The sequence below is a fragment of the Lemur catta genome, chromosome 14, assembly GCF_020740605.2.
Source record: "Lemur catta isolate mLemCat1 chromosome 14, mLemCat1.pri, whole genome shotgun sequence".
Taxonomy (NCBI): Eukaryota; Metazoa; Chordata; class Mammalia; order Primates; family Lemuridae; genus Lemur; species Lemur catta.
In genome coordinates this window covers 56,023,141-56,050,905 of record NC_059141.1, presented here as the reverse complement: position 1 = coordinate 56,050,905, position 27,765 = coordinate 56,023,141, and the positions used below count along the sequence as shown (strand labels likewise).

General features: G+C 37.7%; 1 protein-coding gene across 1 annotated transcript; it reads right to left on the bottom strand.

The window, feature by feature from the left end:
• Window positions 1-1,049: 1,049 nt before the first annotated feature.
• On the bottom strand, window positions 1,050-27,694 carry AP3M1 (adaptor related protein complex 3 subunit mu 1). Its single transcript, XM_045568950.1, has 9 exons — window positions 27,373-27,694; window positions 13,846-14,121; window positions 12,707-12,878; window positions 8,727-8,864; window positions 7,661-7,746; window positions 6,829-6,962; window positions 5,074-5,281; window positions 3,644-3,788; window positions 1,050-3,162 (listed from the first exon to the last, which is right to left on the bottom strand). The coding sequence occupies exons 2-9, from the start codon at window positions 14,116-14,118 to the stop codon at window positions 3,062-3,064; spliced, it is 1,257 nt and encodes a 418-aa protein (XP_045424906.1). The 5' UTR covers window positions 14,119-14,121; window positions 27,373-27,694; the 3' UTR covers window positions 1,050-3,061.
• Between the last annotated feature and the right edge of the window lie 71 nt (window positions 27,695-27,765).

The following is a 27,765-nucleotide window of genomic DNA, read 5'->3' as shown; positions in this document are numbered from 1 at the left end:
ACCCCCCAGTGGAAGTAGTTTGTCTTCATCGCAGAAGAGTCTAGCTATTCATGGAGACCATCACTACCCCCTAAAAAGCTGAAGTCGTTAAATATGCGGGAGCACCACAGGTCCATTTTTCATATTCCAAAGCCCAGTAGAGAGTAGTAGTCAGGGATCCATCAGGGCTATGAGGCAGAGTTAGCTTTTGGGGACATATTCCTCTTCTTGCTTGAGGAGCACTGACTATAAAGGTAGGAGCAGGTTCTTGGAGTAGAGTTGGGACATCACTGTTTTTGCCTGACTTTCCAGAACTGAAAGGGGTGATGATCATTAAAGGATGACACTGATATTTAGTGTTACCAACTGCTTTTATCACTGCTTTAACTCAGAAAAGTTGCTGACTTATAGAGGCAGATCCCAGGCTGTCTGAATTAAAGAAAAACATCCAAGGCTGCTGAATTAGCAATATCTAAAACTGTCTCATTGCTGCTATTCACCATGCTCACTGGTGCTGCCTTCCTGCTGCATTATAGTTGTTTTCTCAAATCTGTTGCCTCTAAGGACAATAAGGCTAGCATTTTCGAAGGGTTTTTCTGTAGCACCACTTAAGGAATGAGCCCATCAGATGCACTCCCTTTGAATAAAATGATAGTGATGCCTTCATCCAGACAATAATTACTTCATTTGCTCTTGGGATAGACTCCTTTATGAATTTAGACTCCTTTACGAAGTTAGGAAAATGGAATATTCTGGGATTAGCTGGAACTCTGTGCTTGAAAAATATTCTACTACTAAGTCTTCATGAGTATTTGTTATTGGTAGGTGGTGGTGGTGGTGGTGGTGGTGGTAGGGAAGGTAGCTTTGATCTCAGTCTGTGGCCCGAATGGCCCGAAGCGTGAAGCTTAAAGAAAGTAAGAATGGCTGTTAACATATTGAGGTTAGGAGAGCAACTGTCAAAGCTTGTGCGATGATACAGAAAAAAAATGGTCACATTCAGCCTGCTCTGACACTGAGCCTCACACATCTCAGCATGTATGATTAACAGTGAGGCTTAAAAACAAAAACAATTTGTTGCTTTCATCTTTTTATTGATAGTATGGCCAGAGCTAGAGAAACGGTTTAGTGAATTCTATCAAATTAATAAATATAATAATTTAATTGTGAAAGGAAACAGTCTACTTGGATATAGCAGAAATTGCTAGGGGCAAGGGTCTCTTGGCATATATTCTGCTTGGATAGAAGACAGCATAGGAGGAAACTGGACAGTCCAGGGATGGATTGTTGGAATTAGGGATTATGCAGAAAGAAAAGCAAATGTTCTTGCTGCTCTTTTGAGGTAAGAACTCTGAAGAGTAAGACATTAAAAATGAAAAGCAATTGCACTGGGTAACCAACCTTAGGCAAAAGGAATAAATATTTGGCAACATTTTGACTTTAGTTGCCAATCTGAGATTGGTTACTCTAGAAATTTAGAAGTTGCAAAAGTGGCCTTTGTTAGATGAGAAGCAGGCTGCACCCTGGGTGGGCCCCTCTACCAGCACCAGCCACTGGCCCTCAACAGCACAAACAGGATCGAGCATAAGGGCTGTCCTTAGCATAATAGGGAAGTGAGCTATAAACTGAGAAGACTGAAAGAAAAGAATGGAGCCACAAGGAGAAGAAAACTAACAGTATAAATAAGAACAAGAAGGAAATGTGAAGAACAAGCACTTGTATCTTAACTTTCAGCCTTTCTCCATTTCTTCATGTCTAATGAGGCAAAATAACCAGGCCAGGACTACCAAGCCTGTGAAGTTGAAAAAATGACACAATGAAGTTGAGTGAAATGATACAACTGTTGACTGACTTTCTAACCATGATGGTCAGTGTGGTATCATCAATGTTACTGAGGGTTTTGTTTCTGCCTCATCATAATGCACTTCCATATATTTTGTCAGTACAGCAGAGACATTTAAGTACTCACGTGATAAGTATGACAACAGTTTTAGGAAGGAGTCTATGACTCTACCCTTGGGAAGCACACGATATGAAGAGGGATGCAGGCAAATTCAACCCCCTCAGAACAGCAACAAAAAGATAAAAGATTAATAAAGACTGAGGATAGTGAGGCAGGCACATTTTCCTCCTTTTGCTGAACTGGGGCATGAAGCATTTAGGCTAACTACGGTTTAAGTGGTATTAGATTAAGTTTATAAAACATGAAGATGGCAAAGGTTTCACTTAAGTATCTTTTACTACTTTAATTTGCTTAAAAGTGCAAATGCTTGTGCTTGCAAAAACTTCCTAAAAGCAGAAGTAGTGTTCCCTTTTACTACCTTAATAAAGCATTTGCCCCTTTGATACAAATGATATTTATTATGCTAACAGCTGAACCAGTGGCACAAAATTGAGATGTTATTTACTGCAGCAAGGTCCCTGTAAATCAAAATCTGAGCTTTACATAAAAATCTTATTTATAAAAAATACAATACCAAGTACAGTGAGAATGGAGCATGGAGCAGCAGTGCTCCCTGCCAGGGCCATGTGGAAGTGGCTTTTGCTACAGTGCTTGCTTAATGGCACAAGTGAAAAGCTGAATAAGGCAAACACTTGAAGAGGCAGTTTTTGTAAACTTCTTGGGGGGTGGGGAAGGATTTCCTCTGTTGGGAGAGACACTGATTTGGGATGGCTAAGATCAGAAGGTGTGACATTTGGCTGCACCTGACACATCATGTCACAGATTAAGATCGCTCCTGCTGGATGAAACCAGTTAACTTGTTTTAGGAGAGGTTATCACTGTAGTTTCTGCCTTTACTGTTACAATGTACAGCGTCCAGGTGGTACCCCCCTGTGGAAGAAATCACCTCCAAAATCTTCCTAAGTGAAAAGGTACAAAATAAGCTAAGTCATTAAAAAAGTTTCCTTAGCTTAAAGCTCCTTAAGAACCCTACATTAATTACTAAGCTACTTTGTTAGCGGTATGTAGCTCGACACAAATGCTTTAACTAGAATACGTATTCCCACCCACTTGGTACCTAATAGTAATAAATTGTAATGACACTTGGAAAACAAACTGATCTTGAGAAATTTTGGCCTCTTCTCATGTCCTCACTTGGAACTTTCCAGCTTTCGTGACATATTTGACTCCTTTAAATGGCTTATATTTCTCCCCATACATGTCCAAGCGGTTTACTTTTAAGCCTGTGTCAAAAAGAATGAAAAGGAATAAATTATCACAGTCACACCGATACAGTTCTGCTAACTCAATACATTGTTAGCAATCAACACTACATGGTAAATCTGACATTAACCAGTGTCCCTTCCACCCTTTGGAAGCAATGTCTCTTCTATCATTTGTGAATTAACGCACTGTGAGGGCATGGTTTTAGTTAAGATTCCCACATAGGCAGGGAATGTCTGTTAAGGATAATTCTACTTTTTGTAAAAATGAATGACTTCCTCTTTGGTGCTCAAATGAGGGTGGGGGTGGGGAGAAGCTCTGAAATAAAAGTGCTTTCCCAAATCATTAATGTCTGGAGGGCTGGCCCCTAAGCACAGTGTAAAAGGCAAACTGGAGCCCTTGTACTTTCTAGAGAGGGAACATTTGTTACTTTTCTAAGCTCGTAATAATTGAGCTCAGCAAACTCAATTACCCGTAAACACAAGTCAAACTTATCCTTACCTGAAATAGCAAGCTGCTGGATCTTGAACTGTATGTTGAGACTTGGATTCTCTTCTGGCTTGGGTGCTCCAGACTGTAAATTTACCAGTCCTTTAAGACTTGGGAGCTTCTGAGGAGTAATTTTTCCCACATCCCATGTTAGTACCTTAAAAAGACATATAATCAAAAACAATCAAAACCACTTGTTAAAGGCAAATGCTCAAAGACAAGGTTCAAAGACACCATAAACTTCTATACAAAATGAAGCACAGAATCTTGAAAACGAGAGACCTGAGATCTATATTGAGTTGATCACTAATTAGCTCTGTGACTTTGAATGAGGAGGGAGGGTGGAGACTCAACATTTGTTGAGCATTTACTTTTGGATTAGCACTGTGCTCAGCATTATTCCCATGTTATCTCACAGAAGGCTGTGAAATAGATTTTGTCTTCTATTTACCAATGAAGAAATTAAGGCTCAGGGAGATCAAATGACAGGGTCACACAGCTAGTTAGAGGCATGGCTGGGATGTGATCAGGCCATCTGATTTCAAATGTTGTTTCCATTATACCATCTTCACTACTATTCTCTGGACCTTTTTATTTTTCTGTAAATTAAGACTGACTGAGGTTGGTGCTTTTAAACTTTTAGCTATGGAACCCTCTGTTCAAATGAAATCTTCAGTGTGTAAGCTCAACAGTAGATGAGGAAGCAAAGCTCTTAGAGTTGAAGCCTGGGTAAAGGGCCAGGGATCTGAAGCTCCCCTTCTCAGCCCTGTGTGGTCTCTGGGGAGGTTCTTTGAATCCTTAGGACTGAGTTAAATGATTTTTAAAATTTCATGACTTTATTAAAAAATATGCCTTTTCATTTATCAGACAGCTCAATGACCTTGCTGTTGAAAATAATCATATTTTCTACCCAACAGGAAGCCGAGAGAAAATAATCTTTTATGGTTTCTCTGAAAACCCTCTGCTAGAGGCATGTTTAAGTAGGGTGAGGAAGCAACTTTCCTAACCAACATCCCCTGTGAAAGAGTATGAAATCATGCTTTTAAATTAAAAGGGAAGAAAAAAGCCTTAATGATCAATTTCTATGGAAATTTTAATAATAGACTGTCATAATAGCTTCTTGTATCCACCTAATATTTATCTCTTTTAAAAAATCTTTTATTTCTTCTTTCTCATTAGACAGTGGAGTCTCTGGATTATCAATGGATAAGTACACTGTGAAAAAGGACAGAATGAGTCTCACTGTTCTGTTTACCTACTCAGTAGCAGATGCAGGATTCCCTCCACAGCCAGTGGCAGAAGCACAGCACAGTATACTCTCTCGGTTTTGATAGGAGCTTTAGTTTTAAATAAGATGCTAAACCCTTCCCTCTGTCCCTCCCTCCAAATCACAAAATATATTGCAGGAACACTTGCTCACTCTTGATTTGAAGTGGCTGTACCTTGGTGACTGGATCAAATGTATAGTTGCCTTGTGTTGGTGTCAGGTTCATATTCAGCACAACTTTTGGCATGTGAACTGTCACTGTGATCCCTTCAATAGTTTTTCCCATATTCTGTTTGGGTCCAATTGTTATATCAAATCTGCCACAAGAACTGTTCTCCTTAAAGCTGATATTATGTTTTACATATACTGGTATTGCCACTAGACTAAATAGAGAAACAAAGAAAGACAAAAAAGAACACATACAAACAATTAATGGTGTGGGACAGCTTCAAAGATGGCCTGAAAACATTAGTCCAGAGTATCCTACCCTGCCTCTAACTCCACAATAGGGCTCTATACAGTCGGCCTTCCTTATCTGTGGTTCTGCATCCTCGAAGTCAACCAACTGCAGACTAAAAATACTTGGGGCTGGGTGCAGTGCCTCAGGCCTATAATCCTAGCACATTGGGAGGCTGAGGTAGGAGGATCACTTGAGGCCAGGAGTTTAAGACCAGCCTGGGCAATAGTGAGACCTCGTCTACAAAACATAAAAAGAAAATTAGCTAGGCATGGTGGTGTGTGCCTGCAGTCCTAGCTACTTTGGAGGCTGAGGCAGGAGCATGACTTCAGCCTAGGAGATTGAGGTTGCAGTGAGCTATGCTGATGCCACTACATTCTGGCTTGGGCAACAGAGCGAGACCCTGTCTCAAAAAAAACCCACAAAACAAAAACAAAATATTTAGGAAAAAATAAGCCAGTAACAACAACAACAAAAAAAAAACAGATAAAAAAGTTAACATGGTATAACAATTATTTACATAGCATTTACATTGTATTAAGTATTACAAGTAATTTGGAGATGACTTAGAGTATACAGAAGGATGTGCATAGGTTATATGCAAATACTACATTTTACATAAGGGACTTGAGCACCTGTTGATTTTGGTATCCATGGGGTGGGCGGTGGTCCTGGAACCAATTCCCCAAGGATACCAAGGGACAACTGTATCTCTAGAATTGCAGATTCAGCATCTGGACAAGGGGGTGCTGAATGTAGCACAATGGTACCACTGTGCTAGGAACTGTATGATTTTTCAGCAATAAGTATATAAAATCAAGACAACTCTGAAGTTTAATTACAGTATAAACATTTAGGGCAAACGGATCTAGTTTAAAAAAGTGAGTTAAAATTCCATTGAAAGATAATTTAAAATATCTGTTTTAAATACAAACTAAAACAATTCCTATGTGATAAGAGCCAAGAAATAATTCCTTAACTTTTGAGACCTATCCTGATGTTACTCAAATAACTTCTGATATTTTCAGGGGACAAGCTAGCTACAACCCACAATGCTAAACTGTTCCTTTAAAACTCAAGCAGTGATTTGAAGCAGGTATTTGGGGAATGTCCTGGGGAGCTACAGGTAGATGTGTCTCCTTCTGTTAGCTACAAAGTCTACAGACCATAGTAAAATTATGGCACCAGTTCATAGTTTTGCCCGGGTTATGTGTAGTCCAAAAATGCTTGCTCTCAGCTACAGATTATACTATAGTCTCATTTACTACTACTCTACACTCTTAGATTCAAGGTGTACTGGTTATTCTAGGCACATACATTCAGCAGTTCTCACTGGGTCTCTTGGTGAGCCATGGTTAAAGTGAGCATTGATGAACTCAAGTACCCAACTGTCAGAATGAAACAGGGAAAGGTGAGTTCTACTCAATACATTGATATATTTGATGGCAGACTATGGCTGATGCATTAACATACTTTTGTGAGCTGACACGATATGATATGAGTCGGAAATTTCCATCTGGAGGAATAAATGACAAGACTCTTTCAGATTCCCAGCGCTTGAACCGGATGCAGGGATGGAAGCTGACATCATCCAGAAGCCTTGGGTTCTGCCAGGAAAACAGAAGACAGCTGTATTCATATAATATGATGAATGTGGCAATTCTACTCTGGTACCATGAAAGATTAATATGCTCCCTAAAGATAAAGCAGTCATATAAGAGTTTACTATGACACAATCACTGACACAACCACATCAACACAATCTTATTGTTTCATAATGCTTTAAAGTTTGCAATATGTTATATACATTATTTTATTTGAATTTCAATAACTCTATGAGGGAGAAAAGGCGAGTAGTATTATTTCCATTTCATAGATGAAAAAACCAAGGTTCAAAGAACTTGAGGTCAGGACAAATCGGTGACAGAGACAGCACCAGAAATCAGTTCTCTTAATTGTTCTTAGCAGTATGTCATGCTGAGTCTAAAGTGATACAAAAGACCAATGCCCTTTCATATCAGCAAAGCAAATAATTATTCAGTAAAAATGATACTAGAGATCTGCAGAAGTAAGCCAGCCCATTTTAAGTCACTTCTAGCACACTTAGGCAAAGCCCTCTCCTCAGCATTTCCACAAAGGCCATGCTCATCCTCTAAGTGAGGGAATGGGAAGCTGTACTAGGAATATTTCTGAGATAATCCTTTCCAATCTAAGATACAAACTTATCTCAGTATTCATCATTGCATTCTGTTCTTCACATGTATTAGGCATACAAGGGGCTACGGACCAGGAGAGTAAAATTTACCATGAAGGAAAGGGAGAGATCAGGCATTCCAGATAGCTTAATGCAAGCGTCAATGACTCCCTGAATTTCAGCAAAGACTGTAGATCCTGAAGAAAGAAATAAAAAGGGAGATTAAAACCATGGAATATGGGTCTTTACTAGAGCTATAGCTATATCTGGAGTAATGGAGATACGCCCTGGCTGTCAGACTTACTGAAGCTTTGTACCTATGTTAACAAATCAGTGGACAGAGGATCCATTACACCCAGTTCAGACAGCTTCTTCACTGAAGTGCCATGGTCCGTACCTAACTCAGGTTAGAATATGATAATTCTAAGGAAAATCAAACTGTCTCCTTAATAAAGAGTCAATCCTGTAAGAGTACTGGATATGAGTTTTAAACATTGTTAATAGAGTTTTAAAACGAGGCAACTTTCTTAAGAAATGGACTAAACTACTTGTTAACTTTTAGGAAATAGGAACCATAATAGAAAATCTATTATTCTATAACATGGAATGTTATAATGGAAACGGCACTCACTGAAAAAAGATACTGGCTTATAATTCACAAAAAGTCATTATCACATAACAACTAGTTGTGTGACCAAGAGCAGTTCAATTAACTGTTCTGTGCCTCGGTTTCCTTGTGTATAAAATGTAAGGATAGGATTATATGTTTTTAATAATAAAATAGTATGATTCCAATAGAGTATTGTTGTTTTGTCTGGTTACAAAAATAATCAGTAAGGGGCCCTTACTAGAAGTACTGTACACATAGTAGCAAAAGTAGGGTATATGGTAGATACGCAATAAATGTTAGAATGAATAAACAACAAGAGAGAGAGGTATACTAGGTAATAACTGACTTAAAGTAAGGCATCATAAGTTCTGATTTACAAATGTTTGGCAGATTTCAACCAGTGGTTATGAAAATTATATGTAGCCTCTGGTCTAAAATAGCTTTTTAAATCATTAGAAGACGAATGCCTTTCCACTGAAATCATATTGCTACGGGATTTCAATTTTCTATTCAGCTTGTGTCAGCTGAATTGTTTTTCCCCAAATATGACCACATGCACATAATTACCTGATTTATCTATAATTGCATCTATTTCTTCAACGACATCAAAATAGGCTTCGTTGTTTGTGTATTTTACCCCTGCCCGACGCCACGGGATGTTGGACAGCTGCCCAGTGGGGAGTGTATCCCCAACATTACTGCTGCCTAGAAATTGGAAGAGCAGAAAGCAAAGCTGATATATAAAATGGTCATCAGAAAAGCTATTGCCAGAAAAAAGAAACAAAGGATGCTTTAGCTGCTTCTTCAATGTTTGGGTTTTTCTTCATTGAAGTTGTGGATGGTCTCCAGAATTGTCAGAGGCATATCCATACCAACGTGATCAAATTTCCAGAAGACAGAAATAGGTCATGTGTTTCTCTCTGTCTACCTGCCAAACCAGGTTAAATTCATTTACTTATCTTTTGCTTCCTGTGTGTTACTGGTAACCTAACCTAATTCCAGTGGCTCAAGAACAGAATCTCATCCTGATGCCACTGATGAAGAAAAGAGGCTGGTTGTTTCTTTTGCCAATAAAATGTCTCCACTGAGAATACAGAGCGATAACTAGGCTATTCAGTATTCAGCTTAATTCTACATGAGATGCTGCCAAGCAGGCCTCAGTGGAATAACTAGATGAAGAATGTACTCTGGTCTTTTCCCATTTTTAGGTCAATATATCTGTATGGCTGTAATATAGCTAATTTTCAGTATCTGGCTAATTTCCTGGTAAACTGACATACATCTAAAAATAAAACTGGTTATCTGAAAAATATATCTCGAGCTGTGACTTACTTAACATCATTTTGGTTAATTTACATTTCCAATTCAAAAGTAGTACATGGTTAACCAAAATTTTAAAAAAACATAGAAAGTCAGCCGGGCGCGGTGGCTCACGCCTGTAATCCTAGCACTCTGGGAGGCCGAGGCGGGCGGATGGTTTGAGCTCAAGAGTTCGAGACCAGCCTGAGCAAGAGCCAGACCCGTCTCTACTAAAAATAGAAAGAAATTGTATGGACATCTAAAAATATATAGAAAAAATTAGCCGGGCATGGTGGCACATGCCTGTAGTCCCAGCTACTCGGGAGGCTGAGGCAGGAGGATCACTTGAACCCAGGAGTTTGAGGTTGCTGTGAGGTAGGCTGACGCCACAGCACTCTAGCCTGGCCAACAGAGTAAGACTCTGTCTCAAAAAAAAAACAAACAAAAAAACGTGGAAAGTCCAGAAAGGTGGTTTTAAAAATAAACTATCTTCTTACTACCAAAATACAACTATCATTAACATTTCTGTTAACATGATGGTATTAACATTTTAATATAACATTGGAATTTTGGCAAATTTCTTTAAATATGTCCCCCATAAATAGGTGGCATTTGTTATTTTTTCTATTTTATAATTTTGCTTTTTTTAATTGCACTTTAAAATATAGTAGGAATAATATATTAATACAATTTTGTAGTCTACTTATGGTTGGTGTTTCTATCTCCAACCTGAGACCTTCCAGAAGAATTTTCAAAAAGTGCTACTTTAATCATATTACCTTCCTGTTCAAAAACCTTCAATGTTTCCCCACTGGCTTTATGATAAAAGCTAAATATTTAGCCTAGCATTCAAGGACTTTCTCAACTTTTCAATTTTATCTCAAACTTTTCAACTGAAAAACAGCCCTATTTCTGCTAAAGAGGTTGATATAACTCAAGGTTTTTCACTTCATGTGTGTTTTTTCTTATATAGTTTCATCTGTGAAGAATGCTCTTTTTCGGCCGGGCGCGGTGGCTCACGCCTGTAATCCTAGCTCTGGGAGGCCGAGGCGGGTGGATCGCTCGAGGTCAGGAGTTCGAGACCAGCCTGAGCAAGAGTGAGACCCCGTCTCTACTAAAAATAGAAAGAAATTATCTGGCCAACTAAAAATATATATACAAAAAAATTAGCCGGGCATGGTGGCTCATGCCTGTAGTCCCAGCTACTCGGGAGGCTGAGGCAGTAGGATCGCTTAAGCCCAGGAGTCTGAGATTGCTGTGAGCTAGGCTGACGCCACGGCACTCACTCTAGCCCGGGCAACAAAGTGAGACTCTGTCTCAAAAAAAAAAAAAAAAAAAAAAAGAATGCTCTTTTTCCTCCCTCTCTTCCTAAATTCTACTGATTCTCTAGGGTGGCTGAGGGCCACCCAGTATAGTTCAGGAGGGATTACGTCATCCATTAAACCATTCTTTTGAACTTGGTAACATAGTGCCTCATGAATCTATGTTATATTTTTATATTCTATACTTTAGTAATTTTTTCTCAATGTAAACATGTTTATTTTGGAAAATTAGACAGTATAAAGCAAAAAAAAAAAGATAATCTGTATTTCCTTAGCTAGAGATGATCATTATAAATATTTTAGAACTTTTTTGTCTGTGTGAATATTTACATATAACTAAGAATAACTTTTTATGGTTTTATGGTGGGTTTTTCATTTAATATTATATCATGTATACTTTCCAATGTCATTACATTATCTACAAAGTATGGAATTGCTTTTTAAAGTCTTATACTGTTGTTTATGTATTTCAATTTTTTTTCCAGTCTCCCACTCAGAGTGTAAGTTTTAGGAGCACAGACACTCCACCTTATTTTTCTTTGAATTTCTCTTAACACTCACCCTTGCACAGAGGATGAATAAAGAGCTGCTGAATGATCTTTTTCTTTTAGGCTCTTTTCATCCCATTTTGAGATCAATGCACTGGACAGGGGTTTACAATGGTGGACACTATAACATTTCATAGGAATCTTTCTCTAAAAGACTTAAAAGACTTTAATACTTTCAAAAGAATATTGCCAGCCGGGCGTGGTGGCTCACACCTGTAATCCTAGCACTCTGGGAGGCCGAGGCGGGTGGATAGCTCGAGGACAGGAGTTCAAGACCAGCCTGAGCAAGAGCGAGACCCCGTCTCTACTAAAAATAGAAAGAAATTATCTGGCCAACTAAAATATATATAGAAAAAAAATTAGCCGGGCATGGTGGCGCATGCCTGTAGTCCCAGCTACTGGGGAGGCTGAGGCAGGAGGATCACTTAAGCCCAGGAGTTTGAAGTTGCTGTGAGCTAGGCTGAAGCCATGGCACTCACTCGAGCCAGGGCAACAAAGTGACACTCTGTCTCAAAAAAAAAAAAAAAAAAGAATATTGCCATCTGGATGTACCTAATTTCTAGCAATACTCAAGAATGAAGCCCAGTTGGAAGCTTATCACAGAAGTACAGGCCCACAATGCATGAGATCTCACAAGTAAACTAATTTTCTATTTTCTCTTGTTTTTTTTTTTTTTTTTTTTTGAGACAGAGTCTCGCTTTGTTGCCGGGGCCAGAGTGGCGTCAGCCTAGCTCACAGCAACCTCAAACTCCTGGGCTTAAGCAATCCTACTGCCTCAGCCTCCCGAGTAGCTGGGACTACAGGCATGCGCCACCATGCCCGGCTAATTTTTTCTACATATATTTTTAGGTGGCCAGATAATTTCTTTCTATTTTTAGTAGAGACGGGGTCTTGCTCTTGCTCAGGCTGGTCACGAACTCCTGACCTTGAGCAATCCACCCGCCTCGGCCTCCCAGAGTGCTAGGATTACAGGCGTGAGCCACCGCGCCTGGCCTATAATGGTATTTTAAATATTAAAATGCTGGGCTATAAATAGACTAAATGCTCTTCTAAGTGGGCTCATATGCTGGCTTCTTTAGAATTAACTGGGATAATTTATTCAGTCTTATTAGTTAGTGTTAAATAATAGTAATAATATTATTGTGGTCTTGTAGAAAAACCTTTAACAAGAGAGTAATAACCAAAAATTCTTTATCATTTAAGACCCAGCCTCTTTCCATGAAAAGAAATACATAGTACATCCATTTTTCATATTAGCAGTAACTTTAATTCTGGCCAAACTGGACTACTTTAATAATCTGTCAGATCATAAGCAACAAGGAGTTGGTTCATAAATTTTTAACTGCTCAGTTCCTAGTAGAGTGTGTTTTTATCTTACCTGTAATAGAGTTGACAACAGAACGTAGAATTGTTGGTGGTTTAATCAATTCTTTCAAAATGTTAGATTCAGTAGCCAGTGGAAATCCATTGTCTAACATTTCTTCTAAGAGTTCATATACTATGACCACATTATCCTTAATTGCAGCCTCTGAACACTCACCAAAGTAGTCCTAACAAAATATACAGAATTTTGTACAATACAAGTCACGAAGAAAGGCTTGAAAATACTTTTTGTTTTGAAGAATACACTCACAGTAGCATAATTCATTGTTTAAGATGCTGAAAATATATAAAGCAGAGGGAGGAAAAAGCCCTCTATAGTCCCAACACTATTCTTTAGTATTTTCTTAATATTTTTTGATTGAATTGCATTCACATCACGTATTATACCAGAAAGTACTGAAACATTAAACTGGAAAGTGAACTACAAACTTCATTTGCCCTGATTAACTACTGTGAAACACATGGATAAGTTTAAATTATTTGGTATATTCAGCAAGACAAGAGGAAATAATAAAATGTAAATACAGAAGAGTTTCCATAACCAATAAAAAATCTTGGGACCATATAGAGAACTATTATGTGGAGGGCACTACTGTTGACTGATAATATACAGTTGACCCTGAGTATTTGTGGGGGACTGGTTCCAGAAACCCTCATGGATATCAAAATCCACAGATACTCAAGTCCCTCACATAAAATAGCACATTATTTGCACAGAGCTTATGGACATCTTTCTGTATACTTTAAATCACCTCTAGATTACTTATCATACCTAATATAAAAGATATGTAAATAATTGTTATACTGCATTGTTTAGGAAATAAACAAGAAAAAAATTCTGTCCATGTCTAGTACAGATGCAATTTTTTTTTCTTGATGTTGGCAGAATTCATGGATGTGGAACCCACACGTACGAAGGCCAACTGTAATTTGTAATATACATAAAAAATAGTGAAAAGAGCAACCATGTGAGCCACTATACACCATACAGAAAAGGGGTGATGAACTTACTCTTGGTTAAAATGAGAGACAGAGAGTACACATCAAAAGCTGAGTAATTAAAGAATGTAATCATGTAATCACCTCCAACTAACTTGGGCAATTTAAATTAGAAAAGTTTGATGGATAACCAACCTGAAAAGTGTCAGCAACTCGATGTAGGAACTCGATTACAAAGAGAGGTGGCACTTCAGTCTGTATGACAGACACAAAGAAAAGCTTATCACGGTAGATACTGATGAGGTAGTGGTGAGGTGTTGAAATGACAGGTGGTACATTCTCAACATCAGCAGCTTTTTCCTGAGCTTCAAAGAAATAATCACAGACAGACTGGCTCACAACACTCTTCCAGTGCTTCTCTAGAAATATGTCACCAGAACAGTTTATGAGAAATAGACTGTGGATCATTTTCTGTTGGAGACAAAAAAGGTTTAAATTGATTATACAACAAAACATATCCTTGTATTACACTGACATAAAACCAAAGGAAATAAAAGAAACTACAGACCAATATCATTTATGAATACAGATGTAAAAAATCTCAACAAAACACTAGCAAAGCAAATCCAGTCACATATAAAAAAACAGATTATACACCCTGACCAAGTACGATTTATTCCAGAGAAACTTCCTTAACCTGATAAAGACTATCTATGAAAACCCCACAGGTAACATCACTTTAATGGTGAAAGACCAAAAGCTTTCTCCCTAATAACAAGGATGTCTATTCTCACCATTTCTATTCAACATGGTACTGGAGGTTCTAGCTAGGGTAATTAAGTAAGAAAATAAAACAAAAAGCTTCCAATTGGAAAGAAAGAAGTAAAACTGTCTCTATTGTAGAAGATACAATCTTGTATATAGAAAATACTAAGGAATACACACACACACATACACATAAAACGATTACAGCTAATAAATGAGTTCATCAAGGTTGCAGTATACAAGTCAATATAAAAATAAATTGTATTTCTATATACTATAGCAATAAATAATTTGAAAATGAAACTAAGAAAACAATTTCATTTATAATAGCATAAAAAAATTTTAAATACTTAGGAAATTTAACAAAAGAATTGTAAGACTTATACACTATGTGTTACAAAACATTGTTCAAATAAATTGAAAAGACCTAAAAAATGGAAAGACATTCCATGTCCATGGATTGGAAGATTTAATATTGTTAAGATGGCAATACTCCCCAAATTGATCTACAGATTTAATGGAATCCCTATCAAAACCCCAGCTGCCTTTTTTGTGGAAATTGACAGGCTAATCCTAAAATCTATATGGAAATGAAAAAGACCAAGAACAGCCAAAATAATCTTGAAAAAGAAGAATAAAGGTGGAGGACTCAGACTTCTTGATTTCAAAACTTACTACAAAACCACTCAGTGGTACTAGAACAAGGATAGACACGTAGATCAAAGGAACAGAACTGAGAGTTCCAAAATTAACCCTTACATTCATGGTCAATTGATTTTTAACAAGGGTGCCAAGACCATTCATTTGGAAAGAGAACAGCCTTTTCAACAAGTGGTGCTGGGGCAATGGGATTTCCAGGGGCAAAAGAATAAAACTGGATCTCTACCTCACATACTATATATACAAAAAGTAGCACAAAATACATCAAAGACCTAAATGGAAGAGCTAAAACTATAAAACCTATTAGAAAAAAATTATGCATAAATCTTTTTGACAAATTTTTTTTAGATATGACAAAAAAAGCACAAGAAAAATAAAAAATTGATAACTTGGACTTCATCAAGATTAAAACTTCTCTATTACAAAGGACATTATAAACAAAGTAAAAATTCACAAAATGAGAGAATACATAAAGAATTCTTACTCAATAATAAAAAGACAACTCAATTAAAAAATGGGCAAAAGATTTGAAAAGACATTTTTCCAAAGAAGATATAGACAGCCACATGAAAAGATGCTCATTATCACAGGTCATCAGGGAAATGCAAATCAAAATCATGAGATAACATTTTATACCCAAGAGGCTAACTATAATCAAAAATAACAAATGTTGGCAAGATGGGAAGAAATTGAAACAAGCAAAGCCAGGTGCAAAGGAATATATACAGTATGATTCCATTAGTATGAAGTTCTAGAACAGGTAAAACTAATCTATCGTTTAAGAAATCAAATGGTTTCCTTTATGAAGGAGAGTGAGAGTATTGACTGAGAGGGACAAGAAGCTGGTCTTCCAAGGTGCTGGTAATGTTTTATTTCTTGATCTGGATGATATTTATGAGGTGTGTTCATTTTGTGGTAATTCACTGGGCTACGGTTATGATTTGTATGCTTTTCCAAGTGTCAGTCATGCTTCAAATAAGAAGTTTATTGTCCCTACAAAATTGAGGACAGTGGAAAAATGTCTAATTACCTTAATTTGTTCCTATCTTTTATATGGATAAGAACCAGTATTAGGTATTTAGTCTAGTGGTCCAATTATATGAGGTAATAGTATTGCATAATAAATGCAGCCTTAGGAAAAAGAATTTAAAACCTATAGGCCCAGCACAGTGGCTCATGCCTGTAATCTAAGTACTCTGGGAGGCTCAGGCGGATCGTTTGTGGCCAGGAGATCAAGACCAATCTGGGTGACAGAGCAAGACCCTGTCTCTACGAAAAAACTAAAAAAATTAGCCAGGCATGGTGGCATATGCTGGTAGTCTTAGCTACTCAGGAGACTGAGGTGGGAGGATCACTTGAACCCAGAAGTTCAAGGTTACAGTGATCTATGATTGTACCACTGCACTCCAGTCTGAGCAACAGAGCAAGATCCTGTCTCTTAAAAAAAAAAAACACAAAAAACCTATGAATATAGTTTCTATGCATGAAAATAAATTCCAAAGAGGAATGGAAGACTTTCCAGAATTAATCCTTTCAATTCTGTTGACACCACAAGGATATCAACCTGATTACTGCTGATGATTTCCCCTTCCCATTTGGCCCATGTTCAACAGTTATCAAGTAAATAATACTAACAACCAAGACATGTTTTAGTAATTACTATATTAATAAGGTATGAATAACATTAATAGTTTAGGGTTCCTATTCCAGATGCGGAAACAACCCAAGTGCCCATCAATACATGAGTGGATTAATAAAATGTGGTGTATGTATACCATGGAGGTCTACTTAGCCACAAAAAACAATGGTGATCTAGCCCCTCTTGTATTATTCTGGACAGAGCTGGAGCCCATGCTACTAAGTGAAGTATCACAAGAATGGAAAAACAAGCACCACATGTACTCATCATCAAATTGGTATTAACTGATCAACACTTATGTGCACATATAGTAGTAGCATTCATCGGGTGTCTGGCAGGTGAAGGGGGGAGAAGGGGATGGGTATATTCATACCTAATGGGTGCAGTGCACACCCTCTGGGGGATGGACACACTTGAAGCTCTGATTTGGGTGAGGCAAAGGCAATATATGTAACGTAAACATTTGTACCCCTGCAATATGCTGAAAAACAAATAAGGCAAGAAAAAAAATAGTTTAGGGTTCCTGTTTATTAGTAACAAAAAAGTTTCTTTGTTCAAAGCCATCTCAATTTATCCAAGCAATCAACTTGAGTTGGAAGCAATAAACTCCGGCAGCTCAGGGTTGGGACCTGCCAATTTTTTTCAAGTTTATCTAGTTAGATGCTTTGCTGAGAAGGTTTGCTTTGTGTCAGCCTTATATTTCTGTTTGGGTATTAATATAGTAAGTGCCACTGGAATACACAGATTTGCTATACAGAACCTGATGACTTTAAACTTTTCCTTTTTATCCAGCCATAAGATCTGCAACTAAATTTTTATTATTATGCCTTTTTCTTGGAATAAAATCAGCATCTGAAATATAAAGTATGGCTTCAAATGGAGCACTGTAATCAACTCAGAGACCTAGATTTGAGCAGTTTAGGTGAGCCAGGTATGAGATAGGGCATCCTTTGCAAAAAGCAATCTTTCGGCTCCAAAGTGTTTCACTCATTAAGGATAAATGAAATAATAATATCTAAAATGTACTGTGTACTTACTGTGGGCCAGACATTATGCTAGGCACTTTACTACATTATATCATTTTATCTTAACAATGCTATGCTATAAATACTGCTCTTATCTGCATTTTACAGATAAGACAACACAGTCTCAGAAAAGTTAAGTCAATTACCTAAGATCATATGGTAAATGTCAGAGCTAGAATTTAAATCTAGATCCAGTTGAATCCTGAGCTCCTGCTCTCACTTGCCTCTTAGAGACTAATTATTAGGAACACATTCCAATGCAGCAATGGGTTTTCTGCAACGATGGAAATGTGTATCTGTGCTGTCCAACGTGGTAGCCACTAGACACGTGACTACTGAGCACTTGAACTGTGGCTAATGCAACTGATGTACTAAAGTTTTAATTTTAATTAGTTAAATCTAAATAACCACATGTGGTTAGTAATTACCATATTGAACAGTGCAGTGAATGTGCTGTTTAAAAGGAAGAGTTGAAGGATATATTTTTTGGTTAGTTGGAAACCAAAACATGTTTTAGTTTTTATGCTGAGAAAGTTTAATAAATTATTTAGAGTAGACATTATATTTAAAAGAGCTGACACAGGTTATCTGAAACCATTCATCCTGTAGAAAGCATAGTTCACATGGATTTATGGTACTCCATTGCCACAATATACCCTAAAAGAGCTGCTTGTTCTTGAAGCAAGTGCCTTTGTAGTTTCTTTCTACTCATCCTCTTAAGCTGGTGAAAAATTCTTTCCAGGAAAGTTTCCACTAAAGTTGTTTTTATTGGCAGTAGTTCAGGTCTCAGAAGAATACAGTAAGTTAAACCAGTCTGCTAGATTTATTGTTGTTATCCTTGTGCTGAGATGAAACCATAATACTTGTAGTTCTCAACAATGCTTAGCTTTAAAACCCATCTTAACTCTCTGTAATAGGAAAAGAGAGCTTATTTCTTCTATTCATATTATGACCAAGGGCCTAATGCATACAACAATTAAGTAATACTACGTGAAGCAGCGTAAACTAGCCTGTTTCTTTAGCTACTTACCATCCTTTTAGTAGCTGCAGTTACTTCTTTCATTGTTTTTTTTTTTTTTTTGGGAGTCTCACTCAGTTGCCTGGGCTAGAGTGCCGTGGCATCAGCCTAGCTCACAGCAACCTCAGACTCCTGGGCTCAAGCGATCCTCCTGCCTCAGCCTCCCAAGTAGCTGGGACTACAGGCATGCACCACCATGCCCAGCTAATTTTTTCTATATATTTTTAGTTGTCCAGCTAATTTCCTTCTACTTTTGTTTTTTTTTTTTTAGTAGAGATGGGGGTCTCGCTCTTGCTCAAACTCCTGAGCTCAAACGATCCACCTGCCTCAGCCTCCCAGAGTGCTAGGATTATAGGCGTGAGCCACCACGCCCGGCCTCTTTCATTGTTTTAATAAACTTTCTGGAAAAGCTACACACTCAATACTAACACAACCATCTTTTTGTTCCTAGGAACTTTTGAGTCGTCAAACAGAATTCTCCCAGCTTACTTTAATGTCCATGGAGAAACTGTGTTGAGAGGCAGTCCCGTCAGAGATTTGAGTGTAGATTAAATACTTCATAAATTTTCTTTACTAAACATCGTATACTCATCCTGGCTAATTCACAAGCAATGCATTTAAAATAGTCAAAATATCCTTGGCAGCCTGAGCAACATAGCAAGACACCATCTCTACAAAAAATAGAAAAAATTAGCCGGGCAAGGTAGCATGTGCCTGTAGTCCCAGCTACTTGGGAGGCTGAGGCAGGAGGATTGCTTGAGCGCAGGAATTTGAGGTTGCAGTGAGCTATGTTGATGCCACTGTACTTTAGCCTGGGCAACAGAACAAGACCCTATCTCAAACAAAAATAAAAACAAAAATCAACAACAAAACAAACAAACTTTGGAAGAGAGTATCTAAAAAAGACAATATATTCTTTCTATATATGATAGAATGTAGGCATAGAAGGGCCTATATCGAAGGTGAGAGAATGAGACCAGGAAAAAAATCTAGCTCTTCTGATTCTCAGCCAATATCTTGGCCATTTTTTTTTTTTTTTTTTTTTTTTTTTTGAGGCAGAGTCTCACTTTGTTGCCCGGGCTAGAGTGAGTGCCGTGGCGTCAGCCTAGCTCACAGCAACCTCAAACTCCTGGGCTTAAGCGATCCTACTGCCTATGCCTCCCAAGTAGCTGGGACTACAGGCATGAGCCACCATGCCCGGCTAATTTTTTCTATATATATTTTTAGTTGTCCAGATAATTTATTTCTATTTTTAGTAGAGACAGGGGTCTCGCTCAGGCTGGTCTTGAACTCCTGACCTCGAGCGATCCACCGGCCTTGGCCTCCCAGAGTGCTAGGATTACAGGCGTGAGCCACTGCGCCTGGCCTTGGCCATTTATTTATTCATTAAAAAAAATACTTTTGAATATATTTTATATACTAGGCACTGGGGGTACAAGGATGAACAAAATGGAGTTCCTACACTCTCACAGTATTTAGAGTTCATCAGAGAAGACAAAGAATACAGTAAGATGTAATTCATATTATGATAGAGGAAATACAGTGTGGTATCAGAACGTATAAGGCTTGGTGGTGAGATAGAATACAAGACAAAGAAATCTGGAATAAATTAAACAATTTTGGAAGGTGAGGGGATGTGGTTAGATGAGACAAATGAAGCAGTTAGGCAGAGACTGGTTCATGGGGCAATGCTAAACTTATTAAGAAGTTTGAACTTTATTTTTAGTGCAACATGAAGTCATCTTTAATTTTTTTTTTTTGCAGGGTAATCATACAATCTGATTTGCATTTTTAGAAAGACTACACTTATTACACTGTGGAAACTGGATAACAGGGAATCTAAATACTGTGACACCAGTTAAGAGATGAGTGATGACGGCCTGGACTAGATGCTTGACAACAGGGATGAAGTAAAGTGAAAAGATAAAAACATTTAGGTTTTGAGCAAAAGAAAACATTTTGGCTTGTGGGGAGGAGTGGAGATAAGAGGGAGGATGAGGCATTTATCCCTGTTCCTGGATACTTTGACCCAATTCTGGATATATTTGACTCAAATAAATATACTCAAATAACTATTACAAAGCAACTAGATAACAACACAATCACAGGAACAGTATCTCACATATCAATATTAACTTTGAATGTAAATGGACTACATGCTCTACTTAAAAGATATAGATTGGTGAAATGGATAAAAAGACACAATCCAAGTATCTGTTGCCTTCAAGAAACTCTTTACTGGTAAAGATTTTTAAAGAATCAAAAGTAAAGAGGTAGAAAAAATTTTCCATGCAAATGGAAACCAAAAGCATGCAGGAGTAGCTATACTTAGATAAAAACAGACTTTAAATCAACAACAGTAATAAAAAGAGAATGTCATTATATAATGATAAAGGGATCAATTCAACAGGAAGACATAACGACCCTAAATATATGTGCACCTAACATCAGAACTTCCAGATTCACAAAACAAATACTACTAGACCTAAGAAAAGAGAATGACAACACTATGATAATAGTTAGGAACTTCAACACTCTATTGACAACACTAGACAGGTCAGAGGCAGAAAATCAACAAAGAAACACTGGACTTAAACTGGATTCTAGAAGACCTAATGGACATTTACAGAAAATACTACCTCACAACTGCAGAATATATTATACATTCTTCTCATTAGCATGTGGATGTTTTCCAAGAATATATGTTAAGCCACAATTAAGTCTCAGTAAGTTTTAAAAAACCGAAAACATATCAAGTATCTTTTTTGACCATAGTGGAATAAAACTAGAAATCAATTCCAAGGGGTACTCTAAAAATTATACAAATATATCAAAATTAAACAACTTGCTCCCGAATGATCTTTGGGTCAACAATGAAGTCAAGATAGAAATTAAAATTTTTTTTGAGATGAATGATAATTGTGATACAACTTATCAAAACTTCTGGGAGACAGCAAAAGCAGTGCTTAGAGGGAAGTTTATAGCACTAAATGTCTCCATCAAATGACAAAAAGATCACAAATGAACAACCTAACACACCTCAAGGAACTAGAAAAACAAGAACAAACTAGACCCAAACCTAGCTGAAGAAAGAAATAACAAAGATCAGAACACAACAACAACAACAAAAATTGAAACAAACAAAAAAACCCCACAAAGAATCAATGAAACAAAAAGTTCGTTCTTTGAAAAGATAAAGAAAATTGATAGATCATCTTTGAAAAGATAAAGAAAATTGATAGATCACTAGCTAAATTAACCAAGAGGATTCAAATAAGCTCAATCAAAAATGAAAAATGAGACATTACAATTGATACCACAGAAATACAAAAGATCATCTGAGACTACTATGAAAATCTCTCTGCCCACAAACTAGAAAACTAGAGGAAATGGATAAATTCCCAGAAACATAAAACCTCCCAAGCTTGAATTAGAAAGAAATAGAAATCCTGAACAGACCAACAACGAGTAGTGAGATTGAATCAGCAATAAAAAATCTCTCAACAAAAAAAAGCCAAGGGCCAGACTGATTCACAGCCAGATTCTACCGGATGTACAAAGAACTAGCACCAATCCTACTGAAACTGTTCCAAAAGATCAAGGAGGGGATTCTCCCTAACTTATTCTATGAAACCAGAATCACTCTAATACATATATGCAAAAATCTTCAAGAAAATACTAGCAAAGCAAATCCAATACCAAATCAAAAAGATAATTCAACAGGATCAAGTGGGTGTTATCCTAGGGATGAAAGGATGGTTCAACATGCACAAGTCTATAAATGTGATTCCACATAAAAATTAAAAATGTAAAGAATTAAGAACAAAACCATATAATCATCTCAATAGATACAGAAAAAGCATTCAATAAAATCCAACATCCTTTCAAGATAAAAATCCCTCAACAAACTAGGCATAGAAGGAACATACCTCAACATAATAAAAGCCATATTACGACAAACCCACAGCCAACATCATACTGAACCGGGAAAAAATTGAAAGCATTCCCCCTAAGAACTGGAACAAGACAAAGATGCCCACTTTCACCACTTTTATTCAGCATAGTACTAGAAGTCCTAGCCAGAGTAATCAGGCAAGAGAAGGAAATAAAAGACATACAAATTGGAAAAAAGGAAGTCAAATTGTCTCTGTTTGTTGATATGATCTCATACCTAGAAAACCCTAAAATACTCCTTTAAAAGATCCCTAGATTTGATAAATGAATTCAGTGAGGTCACAAAACCAATGTACAGAACTCAGTAGCATTTCTATATGCCAGTAATGAACAAGCTGAGAACCAAATCAAGAACACAATCCCATTTACAATAGTGGCAAATAAATAAATAAAAAACAATACCTGGGAATATATTTAATCAAGGAGGTGAAAGATCTCTATAAGGAAAACTATAAAAACACTAATGAAAGAAAATGTAGATGACACAAACAAATGGAAAAACATCCCATGCACATGAACTGGAAGAATCAATATTGTTAAAATAACTATATTGCCAAAAGCAATCTAAAGATCCAATGCAATTCCTATCAAAATAGCAATGTCATTTTCACAGAATTAGAAAAAAATAATCCTAAAATTCATATGGAACCAAAATAGAGCCTGAATAGCCAAAGCAATCCTAAGCAAAAAGAACAAAACTGGAGGCATCACATTACCTGACTTCAAATTATGCAAGACTACTGTAAGCAAAACAGCATGGTACTGGCATAAAAGTAGACACATAGATCAATGAAACAGAACAGAGAACCCAGAAATAAAGCTTTATACCTACAACCAACTGATCTTTGACAAAGCAGACAAAAACATGGACTGGGGAAAGGACACTCTATTTGATAAATGGTGCTGGGAAAATTGGAATAGGCACATACAGAAGAATTAAACTGGATCTGTATCTCTGATCATATATAAAGCTTAACTGAAGATAGAGTAAAGACTTAAATGTAAGTCCCAATGTAAATGTAACACCCAAAACCATAAAAAATTGTCAAAGAAAACCTAGGAAAAACTCTTCTGCACACTGTCCTAGGCAAAGAATTTATGACTGAGACCCCCAACACAAATATAAACAAATGGGCCTTAAACTAAAAAGCTCCTGCATGGGCAAAAGAAATAATCAACAGAGTCAACAGACAACCTACAGAATGGGAGAATATATCTGCAAAGCATGCCTCTGACAAAGAAATAACATTTAGAACTAAAAGGAACTCAGACAACTCAGCAAGAAACAAACAACCCCATTAAAAAGTGGGCAAATGACATGAATTGACATTTTTCAAAAAAAGATATACAAATGGCCAACAAACATGAAGCAAACACTAATCATCAAAGAAATGCAAACTGAAACCACAATGAGATACCATCTTACTTCAATCAGAATGGCCATAACTAAAAAGTCAAAAACAATAGATATTGATGATGCAGTGAGAATGGAATGCTTATACACTGTGGGTGGGAATGTACATTAGTACCACCTCTATGGAAATCGGTATGGAGATTTCTCAAAGAACTACAAGTAGATCTACCATTTGATCCAGCAAAGGAAAAGAAATCATTATAACAAAAAGATACCTGTACCTGTATGTTTACTGCAGCATAATTCACAAGCCAAAGATATGGAGTCAACCTAAACACACATCAATTGAGGACTAAAGAAAATGTGGTATGTATACATACCATGGAATACTACTCAGCCATAAAAAAGATGAAATGTTTTTTTTTGCAGCAACTTGGATGGAACTGGAGGCCATTATCCTAAACGAAGTAACTCAGGAATAAAAACCAAATACTGCATGTTCTCACTGATAAGTAGGAGCTAAGCTATGGGTATGCATGGTCATACAGAGTGGAACATGGACATTGGAAACACACGTTGGGGAAGGGTAGAAGAGGGTGAAGAATAAAAATGTTACCTACTGGTACAACATACACTATTCGAGTGATGAGTACACTAAAGCCTAGCCCTCACCACTGTATAACATATCCATATAACAAAACTCCACTTGAACCCCCTGAATCTACTGAAGAAAAAAAAACCAAAACAAATCAACTATTGTATATACATGTGTGGTGCTGCAGACATGCCAGGTTGGAGACAGATTTGTGAATAATCAAGATTTTTTGCTAATGGGAATCGGAACTACAAAGAGAACTAAAACAAAAGAAAGAATGTGCATAGTAAGTAGAGAGCTATGGGAAGAACTCCAGTGTTTGAATAGCAGGTAGGTCAAGAAAGTGGACCTAAAAAAAGACCGAGATGTGGCTGAAGAGGCATAACAAAAAAGTAGAGGGGTAGTTTTTAGTAACGAGCATGTAGAGCATGTTAGTGTATTTCCAGAAGAACGGAGTAGTAATAACTATTAAATGGCACAAAGAGGTCAAGCAATATGAAGAACTGAAAACGTCTGTTGATTTAGCAAGTGTTTCTCAACTTTCTTTTCTTTGTAGCCTGCTAAGGAGCCTTTTTAGACTTTACTCTCCCACCACCACCTCTCCCATAAAATTTTTTTTGGAAGAATAATTCTTACTTTTTCAATTATAAATTGTCAAATTATAGTTGTATACATTTAGGGATACAAAGTAATATGATTTATGAATAAAATGTGGAATTATTAAATCAAGCTAATTAATATCCCCATACAATTTTAATACAACAGAATATTGTCTATGTATTGTTAAGTATGCTTTATATACAAAAAGAGTATGATTTTTTTTCACCCTCACAAGAAGTTTTTGTCCACATCAAGAATGCATGATTTAACAAATCATGGTGATCCTGGTAAAAACAGTTTCAGTGGTAGTAAAGTGGAATGTTGGAAATGAGACATTGCAAAGGGCTAACAAATAAACAGCAAGAAGTATGAAAAAAATAGAGATAAGTAGATTCAAAAAGTCTACCTGTGAAGGGAATGCAAAGACAGGAAAATAAATGAAGCAGTGCATAAAGCAAAGGAAGAATATATTTCAATGCTGAAGGGAAGGTTTGAATAGAGAGGGAAAAGCTGAAAGAGCGAGCAAGGGAATAACTGAAAGAAAGGCGACCCTAAGAAGGCAGGAGTGGATGGTATTGGGATACTAGGTGAAAGGGTTTGCTTTCTCTAAGGAGAAGGAACACTTTTTCCTCTTCAAATAGAAGGGAAGAAGCTTTGTATATTTGGCTGCAAGAAGACGATGGCTTCTATTTTCTGTGTAACAGGAAAGAAGGAAGAAATTCTCTCTTCCTCTACAAATACCATTTGCTACTCATGAATTGAGATCGAGCTACTTAAAAAGCAAGGAACTCTAACCGTATATTACGTTGAATATTAGAAACAAAAATCTTAAGATTCAATAAGAAAAACTAACCTTGCTGCAAAGAGAGCTTTCCTACTAAACATATGTAAATTTCAGATAATTCTTAATTAACCTTATTCACTCCACTTTTCCTGTGGTCTCAATTCCAAGTGTCCCTCTTTCTTTCCAAAATTAATTCTTTCATTTGTAATCTTCTCCTTCTCTTCTGGGATCTTATCTCTCCTTTCTTGAATCCTTAATTATTATACATTGGTTACTTGCTTCCTGCCCTCTAACATATGTCTTGTAACAAACCCGTACCCTTTTCCCCACCTTGCTACTCTCAGTGATCTTGCTTCTTGCCCCAAATCATGAAGTATTAGTCTACACTTACAGTCTTTCCTCAGTCATTGACTCTATTAGAGCAGCTCTCAAATAGCTCAATGACTTTTTAATTATCAAGTCCAACGACCTATGCTCAGACTTCAACTTCCTCCTTTGATCCTTGCAGCATTTTATGCCACTGACAACCTTCCCCAAAACAAAACAAATACTCCTTAACCTTGTATATGAAACATCACCTGTTTTGGTTCTCACCTTTAAAGTTTTTCCGGCTTAATTCTCAGGTTTTTTTTTTCTTTTAATCTTTCTACCACCTCCACCTAAAGCACTGTTTTAAATTCGATAAATACAAACTCCACAAAAATTCCCCCTTCTCAAGTCAGGGCTCCTAATTTTACAGTAGCACCGGCTTCTTAACCATGTAGGCTGTAGCCTTCAGACTCAAACAAATCCATCAAATCCAACATCCACCAAAGCCACATCGGTCATCACTTTTCCATACTCACTGCCACCTCCACAGTTTAGATCCCTGTCACCTCTCTTCTGAAGAACTGTAACACCCGCCTCACTGTATTCCCCACCCCACGCTCTTCCAGGCGCCATCCTCTAATAGGACGTCCGCTCAGGTCCGTTAGGGGTTTTTGTCCTCCAAAGCGGAAGCCTGGGGCTTAGGTTCCCGTCGTCGGTACTTTAGCTCACTGTGGATGGCGAGACCTTTTTCCCGCGCCAGAGTACGGAAAGGGACCCTAACAAGTTTGACCTCCTGGGCCCGGGTGCCTGAGAATACCGGACTGCAGGTGCACCGCTCCCTTCCGGCCCTGCTGGCAAGAAAGCCCGGGAGGCCGGGGGAGTGGGGGAAACGCGGTCCCGGCCCATAGCACCAGAGACGCTCCTGGAGCCCAGGCTGGAGTCTAGAGCCCTAGTGAATCAGCCTACTCCCCAGCTTTCGAGCTGTCCCCAGTCCCAGGTTTCCCGCCCCTCGTACTCACCCCGACACCTGGGCAGGTCGGCGATTCGGCGCGGGGTCCCCTCGGACCGAAGCTGAGGCAGCAGAGAAGGCCGTGAGGACCCCGCAGTTGGAGTGCCCAGGAGTTTGCCTGATTTAACAGCTTCAAAGACACCGACTTTGGTCTACGGTGTTAGAAAGATTAAATAAGCAGGAAGACGTTAAATGACAGGAAAGACGGCTCTTGAAACTTAGGCTCTAAATCTTTTAGATCACCCAGGATCTGGAAGAATGGCGGGCTTCGCGCTGCCTGGATTCAGGCGTTAATCTGCAGCCTAACTCAGTCTGGGGTCCCCTGCAGTGGGTAGGCGGGGTTGGGAAAGGGGCGGGGCACTAGCTGTGTGGGCCAAAGGGTAGAGCCAATGGTTGTACAGGG

What these genes read in the sequence shown, in the direction of transcription:
- AP3M1 (XM_045568950.1), bottom strand. Translation starts at nt 14,118, where the DNA reads ATGATCCACAGTCTATTTCTCATAAACTGTTCTGGTGACATATTTCTA. An exon ending in GAGTTGCTGACACTTTTCAG is followed by an intron (nt 12,879 to 13,845) that starts GTTGGTTATCCA and finishes ATATTTTGTTAG; the next exon opens with GACTACTTTGGTGAGTGTTC. An exon ending in CATTTGATCCAGTCACCAAG is followed by an intron (nt 3,789 to 5,073) that starts GTACAGCCACTT and finishes TGTCTTTTTAAG; the next exon opens with GTACTAACATGGGATGTGGG.